The sequence below is a fragment of the Eumetopias jubatus genome, unplaced genomic scaffold (genome assembly GCF_037043125.1).
Source record: "Eumetopias jubatus isolate StellerSeaLion01/CBP00866 unplaced genomic scaffold, mEumJub1_p1.0 scaffold_14, whole genome shotgun sequence".
In the NCBI taxonomy this organism is placed as follows: domain Eukaryota; kingdom Metazoa; phylum Chordata; class Mammalia; order Carnivora; family Otariidae; genus Eumetopias; species Eumetopias jubatus.
Window position 1 is genome coordinate 2106789 of NW_028274820.1, and position 14282 is coordinate 2121070.

At 60.4% G+C, this 14282-nt stretch overlaps 1 protein-coding gene across 3 annotated transcripts in view; it reads right to left on the minus strand.

The window, feature by feature from the left end:
* Nucleotides 1-14282, minus strand: part of TNS3 (tensin 3) — a 167289-nt gene that overhangs the window by 98819 nt on the left and 54188 nt on the right. For all 3 annotated transcript variants that reach the window (XM_088018255.1, XM_088018253.1, XM_088018254.1), the window contains 5 exons: nt 13011-13182; nt 10846-10896; nt 9044-9166; nt 5415-5479; nt 1668-1751 (listed from right to left, as the gene is read on the minus strand). In XM_088018255.1, coding sequence (XP_087874381.1) covers nt 1668-1751; nt 5415-5479; nt 9044-9166; nt 10846-10896; nt 13011-13160 — 473 coding nt within the window. In that variant the 5' untranslated portion in view covers nt 13161-13182. The remainder of the gene's footprint in view (nt 1-1667; nt 1752-5414; nt 5480-9043; nt 9167-10845; nt 10897-13010; nt 13183-14282) is intronic.

Here is a 14282-nt window from a genome sequence, read left to right on the forward strand (position 1 = left end):
AATGAGGTATCACCTCACACCTGTCAGGACGGCGAAAATCAACACGGGAAACAACAGGTGTTGGCGAAGATGCGGAGAATTTGGACCCCTCATGCCCTGTTGGTGGGAATGCCGACCGGTGCAGCCACTGTGGACACCAGTATGGAGGGTCCTCAACAAGCTAAACATAGAAATACCATATGGTCCAGTAATCCCACTACTGGGTTATTTACCTGATGAAACAAAAACACTTACTTGAAAAGACAATCTGCACCCCGTGTTCACTGCGGCGATACTGACCATAGCCCAGATATGGAGGCAACCCAAGCGTCCACCCGTGGACGGATGGATGGATGGACAGAGGGATGGACGGACGGATGAAGGTGTGATGAATCAGCTATAAAGAGAGGATGAAATCCTGCCATCTGCAACAACGTGGACGGACCTCCAAGGTACTACGCATAGCAAAATAAATCAGACAGAAAAAGACACTTATGTGTGGAATCTAAAGAACAGAACGAATGAACAAACAAATAAGCTCAAGAGCTCACAGATGCAGAGAACAGAGTGGTGGTTGCCAGAGGCAGGGGTTGCTGGATGGGCAAAGGGAGGGGAGGAAGGTGGGGGGAGGAAGGTGGGGGGAGGAGGGGGAGGGGAGGAGGGGGAGGGGAAGGAGGGAGAGGGGACGGGTCTGACCGCAAACGGGCCCAGACACTGGGAACTCCCGGGACAAAGGCAGGAGGTGCCCCTTGCGCCTGGAAATCCCTTTCCCAGATGGAAATGTCGAGGCCCAGCTCCTGACCAAAACACGCCCGTGACCGGCCTCCTGGATGTGGAAGCCTCCATCTCCCCTCCATCTCAGCCACGCCCGCGGGCACCCGGGGGAGCAGACGGAAGGGTCAGGCACACAAGATGGGAAAGCATCCAGGCAACCGTCCTGGCAATCCTTGGCCAATTCCTCGCTGTTCGCTTTAACATAAAAGTGCGCCGACTACATGCTTGGCTCCATGCCACCATGTGCAAAGAGCTGGGTCTGGAAGGAGGGCAGCTAGGGCCTTCCTCAGCCGGGCCCGGAGGGCGCATGGGCTCACCTGGGGGCGTACGGCAGGAGGAAGTCTGCTCCCCAGGGCCTTCAGAGCACCGACTGAGCATCTCCCAGGGGCCAAGCCGAGCTCCAGAGAGGGGGTGATGGGCGGGCCAGGGAGGCCAATGTGAGGAAAGGGCCCCGGACCTCAGGGGCTGACAGCCTAGCGCAGCAGTCGGCCAAACACAAACCTGCCCATGAGGCCACGTTCACTGTCGTGGGTCCGCCACCACTGTGACAGAGACCACGTGGCCTGCGAGGCCCAGACCAGCCACTCGCCAGCCCGTTACAGACACAGTTCGCCGACCCCCGGTCCGGCAGACAGAACCCAGTTCCAACACCATGGTATGAATCCATACCTGCCCTGAGCGTGGAGGACCCAGCGTGGAGCGTGGAGCACGTGCGGGACTCCTGGGTCCGCCCCTCAGAGTCGGCCAGGGCCTCCCATGCCACCCACATGCACGGTGGCTCTTCTTCGCTGCTGAGCGCCCACCAGCTGTCCCCGCCTCCTCTTGGCTGGTCAGGGGAGATGTCCCTCTCGACCCCTCTTTCTGAAATGTAAATCTCACTCTCCCGTTCGCCTGGCTCGGGGACACATACATACCGTTTCTGGGAAGGCTGCATTAAAGCTGAAACTTTATCATCGTAGAACTTCTTCATCGCAAACCTGTCGAGGGCCTGGTCGGCACTGGGAAAGGAGAGAGAGAGACGCAGCGTTCAGCGTGGATGCCGCGGGTGGCAGGGTGACGGGGACAGGGGCTATGGCCCGCAGGCCTGGAACGCCGTCCAACACAGCGGCACCCTCTCTCCAGGTGGCACAGCTCCCAAGAGAGCCACCTGCCAGCTCCTTCCCATAGGCGGGCACGGGGCTGGCATCCTGAACTGTCCCATTGCCACACCGGCCCCATGGCAGCAGGGAAGTAGCAGAGGGCTCTGCGTGAGTGTCGGGATCCCGAAGGTTTGGGGCACACCCGGAGCACCGCAGTTAGTGACAGCCAGCAAGCCCCCGGGAGCCAGCTCAGGACCCACAGGGAGTCACGACTCTCAGCAAACGGCAGCGGCCAATGAGGGTGGCGAGCTTCTAAGCTCTCACAGCTGCACATCATGGTCCTCAAGTTTCAGCCACAGGCAACCCTGCTCCCCAACAACCCAACGCCCACGAGCAGAGTGCACTCGGCAGGATCCTCAGGAGACCCAGTAGCCGGGCATTCACAGGTCTGCCTGATCTGACTTCAGATACATCGTGGGACATGGGTGCGAGAGGTCACAGCAACTGAGTCTTGGTTGAGCCCAAAGCTTCCCTGAAAATCTGATGGCAGCTGGGCCCTCCCCTTGTAGCATGCATGCACGCACCCCTGCAGAACACAGGGATTCACCACGTGCATTTGTCCTGGGCTGCACTTGGTGGGGCTGTCCCAGAAAGAAGGTCCCCTTCAGCACTGAGCATTCACCGTATCGAGGGCGTATGTTTCTAAGCTGAAAAGTATGATTACATATGCCCACCCTCACTTGTAAGCATTCCTCTTCCCGGAGCTCACGGGTCTTACCAGCTGACAATGCATTTCTGGCGTGTGTGTGTGTGTGTGTGTGTGTGCACATGCACGCGCGCGTTCAGGACTAACATCACTGTCAGCATTAGGAGTATTCCCGCTGACGGTCTCCCTGAACACTCGGCTGACCCAAGAACCTTCCTGTTACTTGCTGATTTCTAGTTTCTGATGTGATCTCGAGCACGGTTAATGACAGAGGTTTTGGAAACGTGTGCTCCCTGTGACGGCTTCTGGGAATGTCATCTAAGCAGGGGAAGTGGAGAAATGATCGAGGACACATATATGTGTGAGAGGCTGGCCATCACGACAGGCTCCGAGCAGGGAATCACGAGAAGCTACCTCGACGGGGACAATCCACCCGTGCCTACGACCTAACACCGCCTCCACGCACGGGGCTGGGCCACCACCGACACGAGGCCGGGGTGCACATTCGGGAGAGTGGTAATTGAGAAAAACCAAGCCGAGCCAAGCTGCTGTGGTGGAAACGTGAGGGCGACACTGAGCAGGGTCCGCCCATCTGGGCTCAGCTGGGGGACTCAGTGTGAGCAGCAACCTCAGGCTCTGGCACACACACAAACCCTTATTATCACCGAAAAGGGATCTGGGTTTCATGGGCGCTTGGGTTTCCTCCCGGGCAGGCACCAGCTCCACAGTTTGTATCCAGAGAAAACACTGGAAAGTCAGATTTCACTCCTTGCTGCTGGAAAGGGCAGGATTTATCGGCTAATATGAACAGGGCCTGTATGTCCTCAGAGTGGAGCGGGCCTTGCCTCACAATACAGCCATTGAAACGACAGGGTAAATGCAAACCCACAAAGAGCGATATTTCTGGACTGGATTTCAGTGGGAGTGAGATGTGTGCTTGGGGCACCATGCCTCGGGGGGCACTGCGCCTCTGGAGGCACCGCGCGTCCGGGGGCACCGCGTGTCTGGGGGGCACCGCGCGCCCGGGGGAACCGTGCACCTGGGGGGCACAGCGCCTCTGGGAGCACTGCACATCTGGGGCCCTGTGCCTCTGGGGGCACCACGTGTCTGGGGGCACCGCGTGTCTGGGGGGTACTGCGCTCCTGGGGCCACCACACGTCTGGGGGCCACTGCGCCCCTGGGGGCACGGTGCATCCGGAGGCACCACGCGCCTGGGGCACACTGTGCCCCTGGGGGCATCGTGCATCCAGGGGGCACTGCTCCCCTGGGGGCACCGCATGACTGGGGGCACCATGCGTCTGGGGGGCACTGCGCCTCTGGGGGCACCGTGCTTCCGGGGGCACCATGTGTTCGGGGGCACCGTGCGTCTGGGGGCACTGCGCCTCTGGGGGCACCGCGCGTCCGGGGGGCACCGTGTGTCTGGGGGCACCGTGCGTCCGGGGGCACCGTGTGTCTGGGGGTACTGCGTGTCCGGGGGCACCGTGTGTCTGGGGGCCACTGCGCCCCTGGGGGCACCGCGCGTCCGGGGGGCACCGTGTGTCTGGGGGCACTGCGCATCCGGGGGCACCGTGTGTCTGGGGGCCACTGCGCCCCTGGGGGCATGGTGCATCTGGGGGCACCACGTGCCTGGGGCACACTGTGCCCCTGGGGGCATCGTGCATCCAGGGGGCACTGCTCCCCTGGGGGCACCGCACGACTGGGGGCACCATGCGTCTGGGGGGCACTGCGCCTCTGGGGGCACCATGCTTCCGGGGGCACCATGTGTTCGGGGGCACCGTGCGTCCGGGGGCACCATGTGTTCGGGGGCACCGTGCGTCTGGGGGCACCGCGCGTCCGGGGGCACCGTGTGTCTGGGGGCACCATGTGTTCGGGGGCACCGTGCGTCTGGGGGCACTGCGCGTCCGGGGGCACCATGTGTTCGGGGGCACCGTGCGTCTGGGGCACCGCGCGTCTGGGGGCACCGCGTGTCCGGGGGCACCATGTGTTCGGGGGCACCGTGTGTCTGGGGGCACCGCATGTCCGGGGGCACCATGTGTTCGGGGGCACCGTGCGTCTGGGGGCACCGCGCATCCGGGGGCACCGTGTGTCTGGGGGCACCATGTGTTCGGGGGCACCGTGCCTCTGGGGGCACCGCGCGTCCGGGGGGCACCGTGTGTCTGGGGGCACTGCGCATCTGGGGGCACCGTGCTTCCGGGGGCACCATGTGTCCGGGGGCACCATGCATCTGGGGGCACTGCGCGTCCGGGGGCACTGCGCCTCTGGGGGCACCGCACGTCCGGGGGCACCGTACGTCTGGGGGCACCAGGGATTTGGGGGCACCGTGCCTCTGCAGACACCACGAGCCACCCCAGCGCCAGCAGGTTCCCACTAGCCTTGCTGTGCCCGCCATCCCAGCCCCCTGTGGGCCGGTCCCCTGGTGGCTCTGCCACCTCCTGGGGACCAGATGAGACCGGGCTTCCCGCTCACAGGTTGGGAGACCATTAGCACGCCTGAACCTCGGTTTTGTCACCTGTAAAGTATGAGCGGTGACAAATGCCCCCTGGGTTACTCCAGAGGATTGAGGGAGAAAAGACTAATCTGCAGAGCACTTCCCGGAGACCCAGGGCACGCAAAGCACGGCGGCCGTGGCCACTCGGCTTTATAGGGTACGAGGCGCTCAGTGAGACTGCGCCAGTCTTGCTTTTAGTACTGGTCCCGCCCACCCCTACGGCTTCTGTTAGAGACGGACAGTGAGCTCACTTTACTTCCGCCGCTGCCACCAAAACGTCAGCATGGGGCAGACAGAGCTGCGCACCCTCAGCTGGGGCTGGCTTCCCGGCCAAGCCTCCCACCCCCAGACCTTCCGGCGCCCCCGGCAGCGCAGACGCCCCACGTACCTGGCCGAGACGTTGGTGAAGTGCATGTAGGAGGATATGACCACGCCGATGCGTCCCTTTCCACCCTGCAGGAGACAAAAGAGGGACTCAGTTTCTCTCGACAACCGTGGCAGAGGTGGAAAGCTCATTCACTCGGGATGACAAAGAGCTTGCTTTGCTGGGGAGCCACCCTCAGCTTCCCCTGGTCCTGGTTCCGGGGGACGGCCGTCTGTACCCAGCCCAGCAGGCAGCGGGCATGCTGGGAGCCCGCGGCAGGAGCCGGTGCTGCCTGGGGCATCCGTGGGCACCCCGAGGGCAGATCTGCACAGAGGCGGCCAGTCAGCTCACCAGGTCCCACCGGGGCCACAAGAACACGCCGGGGAGAAAGCACTTAGCGTGATTTCACTACAGGTGACAGACCTGAACGCCCGCCTCACGGGCTGAGGGGTCTGAGTGCACGCAACCCCAGAGAGCCCAGAGGGCATCACACCGCTGCCCCTGCTAACGCAGCCCTGCCCAGTTCCACCGGGACCATGGCCCCGACATGCAGGGCTCAGCCTGCGACCACAGACACACGGCCCAGATGGGAAGCTGCCAGAACCCCAGGCCAACGGGACCCACAGGAGGGCGTGTGTGGAAGCAACATGGCCGTGACAGGCCACCACACCCAGAGCTGTGGACTGCCACCTTCTGGAACATACTGCCAACACCCAGATCAACGCTCAGCAAACCACAGTCCACAAGCCACTTCTGCCCACCCTGGGCCCTGCAACCTGCGAGCCACGAGTTGTCATGTTTTAGAACAAGGGAGGCAGAATCAAAAGAATCAGAAGAATACCCTTCCGTGACACACGGCAAGCATCGAAAGCTCAACCGTCACGGTCTGCAAATAAAGTCTGACGGGAACACGGCCACGCCTGTCTGTTCAGGCGCACTGGGGGCTAGATCCACAAGCAACGGCAGGTGTGAGCAGTTACAACCAGACCCTGCAGCCCCCAGAGCCCAAAATATTTGCTGTCTGGGTTTTTCACAAAAAGTTAGGTAACCCAGATAGAGGAGCGCACGAAGCCAAAACGGCAGGGCCACCGACGTGCCCGTCCCCACGTCTGTCCTGGAAAAGAAACAGCAAATCCAAGCCACAACTCCGAGGGGCCCACGATGGTGTGTGACCGTCACCCAGAGCGCCTGCCTCTCTGTCCCGTGCACGTCAGGCTATGAGCAAACACCTCCTCTGTCATGTTGGGCACGCGTGGGGCGCACACGGCTGCCCCGCTCAGGCAAGTCCCTGTGTTTCTGGTGACTCCTGAGAGGCTGAACTCGAGCAGGACCATTAGAACCACTGATCGCACCACTTGGCCGAGGGGGTGTCCTTCCCCAGCAACTCAAAACCAAACAGCATGGGGGATGAAGCCTTCCAGAGGAGCTGCAGACTAGGTGCGCTCAGGTAGTTGCCAGCAGGTGGAGGTGAGGGGGCCCGGCGCAAAGCCGCACAAACCCGCCCTGCGCAGCGGACAGGAGGGCAGGGCCGTCCCCATGCTGGGCCTGGGTCTGCCTGCCCCCTGGCCAGGGGCCCAGCTCCGATCCCGTTCCTGGCACACACGGCAGGAAGCGCACCTTCCTCGGAGCTCACGGGTTTGGGCAAATGATCCTGATCTCACCCCTGCCATGCACGAACTAGATGGACTTCTGTTAATGTCGACATCTGGAAGTTCACATTAAGTGAAGACTTCTCTCTCAGGGCACGTTTTCTAGAACGTCTCGGGAAGGGCTCGCATGTCCCCAGAACGGAGCAAGAGAGGAGCAAATAGTTTTCAAGAACTCCCGACGTGCTCCTGGTAAATCCTGTTAACAAGACTTGTCCAGGGGCGCCTGGGTGGCTCCGTCGGTGAAGCGTCTGCCTTCGGCTCAGGTCATGATCCCTGGGATCGAGTCCCTCATCAGGCTCCCTGCTCAGCGGGGAGCCTGCTTCTCCCTCTGCCCCTTCCCTCCTCCCTGTGCGCATGCCCGAGGCACACACACGCTCTCTCAAATAAATAAATAAAATCTTTAATTAAAAAAAAAAAAACTTGTCCAGAGAGCCAAGCGTTGGGTAGGACCAGCACGTGTTTTGGAGATCTCTCTGCAGTGAGTCTATCACCTGTGATGCAGATATTGTAAAGGATACTATAATCGACTTCATTAAAAAGTGAAGTCAATGACCAAAATGGGACAAGTGGTTAAGGAGAGCTTCTCAAAGTCCGGCATGCTGGAATCTTCTGGGGGCCCCGGCAGGCAGCAGGTCAGGGTGAACGGGACCTGCATTTTTCACCTGATCCAGGTAGCTGGGCTGCTCCAGCCCCCACTAGGGAATGCTGCTCAGAAAGCCTTGTGCACTGAGCTCCGGGAGAAGCATCCTCACAATCACCAGGCCGAGCCTGATGGAAAGCAGTTTGTTTCAACGGACAAGAACTGGTTTAAAAATAAATAAATAAATAAGTCTATCTTCTTTTGAAGTTTGCACCAAAACACAAATCTGGAGAGAAGATCCTTAATATAACACGACCCTAAAAGGCCCTAGTGAACATAATTTCGCAAGAAAACGAATGGCAGACCCGGCTGTTTGCTGGAGAAGATAATCAAGTCAGGTGTGAGAAGAAGCAAGAAACGCAGAAAGAAACAGCACACCCGTTCGTGTGTGAACCTGCCAGGATTTGCTCAGGGCCGGGGGCCCGCCGCACACCGCGACCCAGGCCCACCGCCTTCCTACAGACCTCACGCGAGCGAGTCTCAGAACCCCTAGGGGACAGTGGCTCGGACAGCCCAACATAGCTTGAGGGGAAGGGTCTCTGCACCTCAACTCCACAAGGCAATGGATTTTCCTGCAGCTTTTGAATGTGCAAAGATCTGAAAAAGAGACATTTCAAGAAGGAAACATCAACATGTTTGAGATGTTCCGAGGGTCAAAGGAACATGGTGTGTCACGTACAAAGTGAAGAGGGGCACCTTCCTTCTGGGAGCACCGTCTCTTCCCAAAGTGCCTCCCACAGGCTGCACCAGCACACGGCAGGTCTGCGTCCTTCATGGAGGGTCCAGCCCCCTGGGCTTCCCCACGCAGGACAGTGGTGTTCCGTCGAGCCCCATTCTCCACCCATCAGACCCGAGGACTGGGAAGTGCAGGAAGGCCGCGAGAAACCAGAGGAGTAAGATGAAAGCTCCCAGGTGGTTGGAGGTCAGGTGCAGCCAGGACGGAGGCACGCCATCCCCCCAGCCAGCACTGGCCACCCTGCCAGGGGGCGGCCACCTCCCATCCCCCTCAAGCGGCCGGCTGGGCAAGGACCACGCATTCACAGCATACAGCATCCTGCCCCCAGGCTCAGATGGATCAACTATAGCAGGACTCAGACAGCCCCATACGTCCTCGGCTGCTCCTTCTCAAAAGGGCTTTCTGTAAAAAACCAAACCGCGTAAAGATAAAATGGTTCACTATCGTCCATGCCTTTCGTTCATTTCAAAATGTCCAGCTATGCGTTCATTGACCCGAGGCCTGCAAATTCTAGAGCCAAACTCCGGGAGGGTGAGGACAAACACCGGCAGATCTGGACATGGGCGTGAAAGGCGGTCCCCGCGGGGCCCCGGCGGCTCCCCCAGCCCCGAGCACCGGGCACACTCACCCTGCAGTGGATGACCACCACGTGCTGGGGGTCGCTGTTCAGCCAGGACTCCTGCGCCTTGCAGATGGTGCACACCTGGTCCAGGGGCGGTGCGTGCAGCTCTGGCCAGCCCACGTCCAGGATCTGCAATGAGAGACGGGCTCTCTACCAAAACCCTGCCGCGAGTTCCTTTCCTAAAGCCTGGCGGGAGTTGTGGCCAGGAGCCTTCACCGGGAAGGAACACGGGGCAGACTCTGTTGCCCCCGTGAGACGTCCATCCCTGTCTTATCTGCTCTCCAGCAGCTAGGACGGCTATTCTAGAAAGGGCTCTCGGAGCCGCTAAAGGGGCACGGCTCGTGGGGAGGGCCGAGGCCGGGCCAGATCTGAAACGGGAGTTCTTGGCCAGAGCTGCTGCCAGAATTCCTCTGCACAGACTGAAATCGCAGCCTGGGAAAATGCAGGGAGCTGTTCCCCACGCACCAACGCGGATGATGTCTCAGAGAGCGGCCTGCGTTCTTGAAGAAAACATGGAGCGTGCCCACGAGGGAGGAAGCGCCGTGAGCCCGGATTACAGTTTGGAGCAGGAACAGACAGTCCTCACCGTGTGACATGGAACACAGCGCGTCCTTGCACGGTAAACAGCCTCCCCGAGCAACCTGACACCCTCCACCACCCCCCGTGCTGAAGCCTGCCCAGCGATGCAAAATACGTTCTATTCCACCTTCCTTTTCTTAAGGGGAGAGGCAGAGCTCTCTTCTATAAAAGTAACAGAAATAGTGCAAAATGATGGGAAAACTTCAGAAAAATGCCAGGAAGCTGGAAAATATCGCATACCCCCTCCACCACGTAGGGGTAACAGCTACAACCCTGATGAATCCCTCAGATTGTTTTTTCTATGTGTGTCGAGCAGAGCTGAGATGCTATTATCCAGGACCTCTATATCCTGCTTTTGTCACCTAGCATTAAAATAGGCAATTCACCAATGCACCATATATTCTTATTCCAATGGCTGCAGAATATTCCGACACATGGAATGCATATACCATATATACCCTAACTCACACGTATACAGAAGCTTAAAGATTTCCCCTAAATCTTTGCTACGAAAAAGATGAACGCATGGAGGGGAGTATGTGACAGGCAGCAGGAGGGAGATCCTGGAGGTGGAAATGGTCTGTGGAGCCCGCCAACGTCGGCTTCTGGCACTAACACTTTATTACTAGTTAATGCGTGGTATTACCACTGGAGAAGACTGGGTCTGGGGCTTCGTCGGATCGCTCTGTATAATTCTGCAAAGTCCCGTAAATCTATAATTATTTCAAACTAAAGAAATTAATTTAGGGGTGCCTGGAAGGCTCAGTCGTTAGGCGTCTGCCTTCGGCTCAGGTCAAGATCCCAGGGTCCTGGGATCAAGCCCGGCATTGGGCTCCCTGCTCGCCAGGAAGCTTGCTTCTCCCTCTCCCACTCCCCCTGCTTGTGTTCCCTCTCTCACTGTCTGTGAAAAAATAAATAAAATCTTTAAAAAAATTTTAAAAAGAAAGAAATTAATTTAAAAATGACCCACAGGGGCACCTGACTGGCTCAGTCAGCAGAGCATACAACTCTTGATCTCGGGGTGGTGAGTTCGAGCCCCATCATGGGTGCAGAGATTGCTTAACAATAAAAAATCTTAAAAAAAAAAAAAAAAAAAGCCCACCGGTAAGGACAGTCCCTGATACCCCTTACGAGGTCACATCCCACAGAGACTTGAACTGTTTTTGCAGGAGCAGATATGCCTTGGGGACATTTGAGAAAACTCAGAACATAAAGGGTTAAGGTCGTACCTTTGGGTTAAGCTTCGTAAGGTCATATCTCTTTTCAGAAAGGTTTAACACCTGTGAAGGGGAAAGAAAAAGCCATCAGACAAGTCCGCGTCCTCGAAGGGCAAAGAGGAAACAGTGTTCACACTTCACATGCCGTGGGCCTTCCAAGGACCAAGGATTCTGAAAGATTGAAACGTATATAGAAACGTTATTGTCATGGAATGAAACACAAGTAGAACAAATACATAAGGACGGCAGAAGGAATTGTGCGGGACCAGCCATCCCTGGGGAAGCCCGGCTTGCTGGGAGGTGGGGATGGGGGCAGCGAGGGCCAGAGCTGGCGGGGACCCCACCATGCTGCAGCAGGCCCGGGAGAGGAGATCAGGTCCCCTCATGGCAGAGACAGCTGAGCGCGGGGGCCTGTGCAGGTCTGCTTGGGGTGCGTGGCTCTGCCCTGACCTAGGTCCATAGCTCCTCTAACTGGACCAAGCAAGCTGCTGCACTGTCCCATTTAAGGACCAGGCCCCTGCCTTCCGGGACCCAGGGCCCTCCCGGGTATCTGGGGACAGTGAACGGAGGGCGGACAGAGAGCAGATGCAGGGACCAGGAGAGAGCTGACCCCTGGGCCAGGCGTCCAGAGGAGGGGGGACCGTTTCTGCAGAGCAGACTGCCCCAGGCAGAAGGGTGCCGTCCTGAAGATGCCAGGCCCCCAGAGCAGAAGTCTGGGTTCTGGGCTGGGACGCGCTTTCCCTGCCGGCCATCAGGTCATGCTGAGGGCTGGCATCCAGGGAAGCGGCAGGTGCTCAGGGGCCAGGAGAGCGCTGCTCGGGCCGCACTGACCGCTCAGGCTGACACAGGCTGCTGGGGGGCATGTGGCCCTCGGCTCCGCTCTGCCTCTGCGCCACTCTTGCAGACAGTCATGTAGTGATCCAAAAGGGTGGCAACCACAGTTTGTCAGGCAGGGCAAAGATCAGCAGCTTCAACAGATAAGGAGGCTGTGCGGGGGCAGGTGCAGACGAGGCGCGGGGACTGTGCTTCAGCGCGTGGTAACACCGGGACAGCCTGCGGCCGCCACTGCAGGAGCACACCGGGCAGCCGGGGGATGCACGGACACTGGCCCACACTTCTCCCCAAACAGGGGCTCCCTCCGACCACGTCACACGTGTCCCCAGGACACAGCGGCTTCCGGGCGCCCACCATCTGTCCTCATGGTTCAGGTCAGCAGGAGGGAAAGGCTGGGCTTTGACACCAGGGATGCCGACCCCCACTGGGGCCGACGGGTCTGTCTGATGCTCAACGCCGGCCACACCCTCCAGGGGGGCTGCCCACCCTCAGGGCGCCCAGGGGCAGCGGCCACAGGCACAGCAGGCGGTCCCCTGCGCCGGCACAGGTAGCACGGCGAACGAGAGGCCCAGTGGGAGGGAGTCCCAGGGCACCTCCGTGAAACGGGGGACCCAGTGGACCAGACGCGCAGAGGCAGGGGACCACGTCCCCCCACGGACTCAGCAACCACCCCAAGACACTCAGCGACTGCTTCCCGTTTCAGCCAACTCACTGTCTTCCCAGTTACAGTGCTCCGTGTCCCCCACTGTCCCCTCGCTCAGCGTCCCATCCCGTTCCCGCGTTCACTGTCCCCCCAACACTCTCCCCGCGCTCAGCGTCCCCCCAACACTCTCCCCGCGCTCAGCGTCCCCCCAACACTCTCCCCGCGCTCAGCGTCCCCCCACCGTCCCCACGCTCAGCACCCCCCCACCGTCCCCGCGCTCAGCGCCCCCCCACCGTCCCCGCGCTCAGCGCCCCCCCACCGTCCCCGCGCTCAGCGCCCCCCCACCGTCCCCGCGCTCAGCGTCCCCCCACCGTCCCCGCGCTCAGCGTCCCCCCACCGTCCCCGCGCTCAGCGTCCCCCCACCGTCCCCGCGCTCAGCGTCCCCCCACCGTCCCCGCGCTCAGCGTCCCCCCACCGTCCCCGCGCTCAGCGTCCCCCCACCGTCCCCGCGCTCAGCGTCCCCCCACCGTCCCCGCGCTCAGCACCCCCCACTCTCCCCGCGCTCAGCACCCCCCCTCTCCCCGCGCTCAGTGTCCCCCCACTCTCCCCGCGCTCAGCGTCCCTCACTGTCCTCACAGTCGGTGTCCCCCCGCCGTCCCCAGCCCCCTCTCCTGCTCAGTGCACCCCCCCCCCCGCTCACCAGGTAGTTGTCCCCGTGTTTGGACCTCAGCATGCGCGTCACCTCCTGCAGGCTGTGCAGGTAGGACTCCTCGGAGCAGCCGGCGGGGAAGGACACCGCGATGATGCGCTCAGTGATGTAGGTGAGGTCCAGCTCGCGTCCGTCTTCCATGGTGGGGCTCAGCACGGCGGGCCTAGGAGAGGGGGGCCGGTCAGGAGTGGGGCGGGTCCCCGGAGTGGCGGCTGCCGAGGCGCCTGCCCGCGCTGCTCCTGCAGGAGCCTGTGTAGCCTCTTCCACGTGGTCTCCGGTCACAAGAGCATACGAGCGCAAACGCCCTGCCTGCTCCTGCCTGCAGCACCACCAGCAGCCCCAGCGCATACTCGGGGGGGCGGGGGAGAAGCACACTGCTCCGCTGCAGAGGGAGCCCCTCGGGAGGGACCCTGCGGGGAGGAGCCTGGTCGGCGCCAGGTGGGGGGGGGGGGAAGCGTAGGCGGGGGATGCGGAGAACAGAGGCCACCGCTGGGTGGCACCCGTAGGGGCTCCTCGGGTCTCCATGTCCCGTCCTGGGGCAGCTGTGGAGGCCACGGAGGGGACCCCCTGGGAAGCGAAGTCGGCAACTGCATAGACAGGGTGCCTCCCGTGGGAAGGAGAGGCGGCCGGGTCTACAAGCAGGGCTGTGTGCGGGCTCTCTGCTGAGGACACCTGGGGGGGGGGGGCAGCAGGTGGGAGGGCAGGGGTGCAGAGGCAGGAGGACCGAGCTCTGGACTGCCAAGTGCACTGGGCCTGCAGAGGGGAGGGCCTGCCCACGGGCCGCAGCTGCACCTGCATCACTAGGACGTGCTGTGGGGACCATGGCCGAGAGCCTTCCCACCCCTCCTCCTCCTCCTCCGGGAGGACAGGCCCTCAGGCCTGAGGGTGTCTGGGGACAAGGTGTCGGGTCAACCCCAATGGGGTGACACCCCACGGAGAAACCATGGAGGGATGCAGGACACACACAGGACGCTGGTTTTGGTCCACGACTGTTGCTACCATGAGCTCTGGGGGTTTGTGACTGTTGTCTGTTTATTTACTGCTCCTTTTCTATGTGTTTCTCTCCTGATTTTGGAAAAATTCAAAAACATAGAAAACAAGTTTTGCAAACCGCTATGCACCCATCATCCGACTTCAAAATTACCCCACATGCCCCCCACGCCCTGCTACCTCCACCATCGCTCTGTTTTGAAGAAATCCGACATTCTATCACTTCACTTATAAATACTTTAGTATTTCTTTCTAGAAAATAGACGCGTTTTA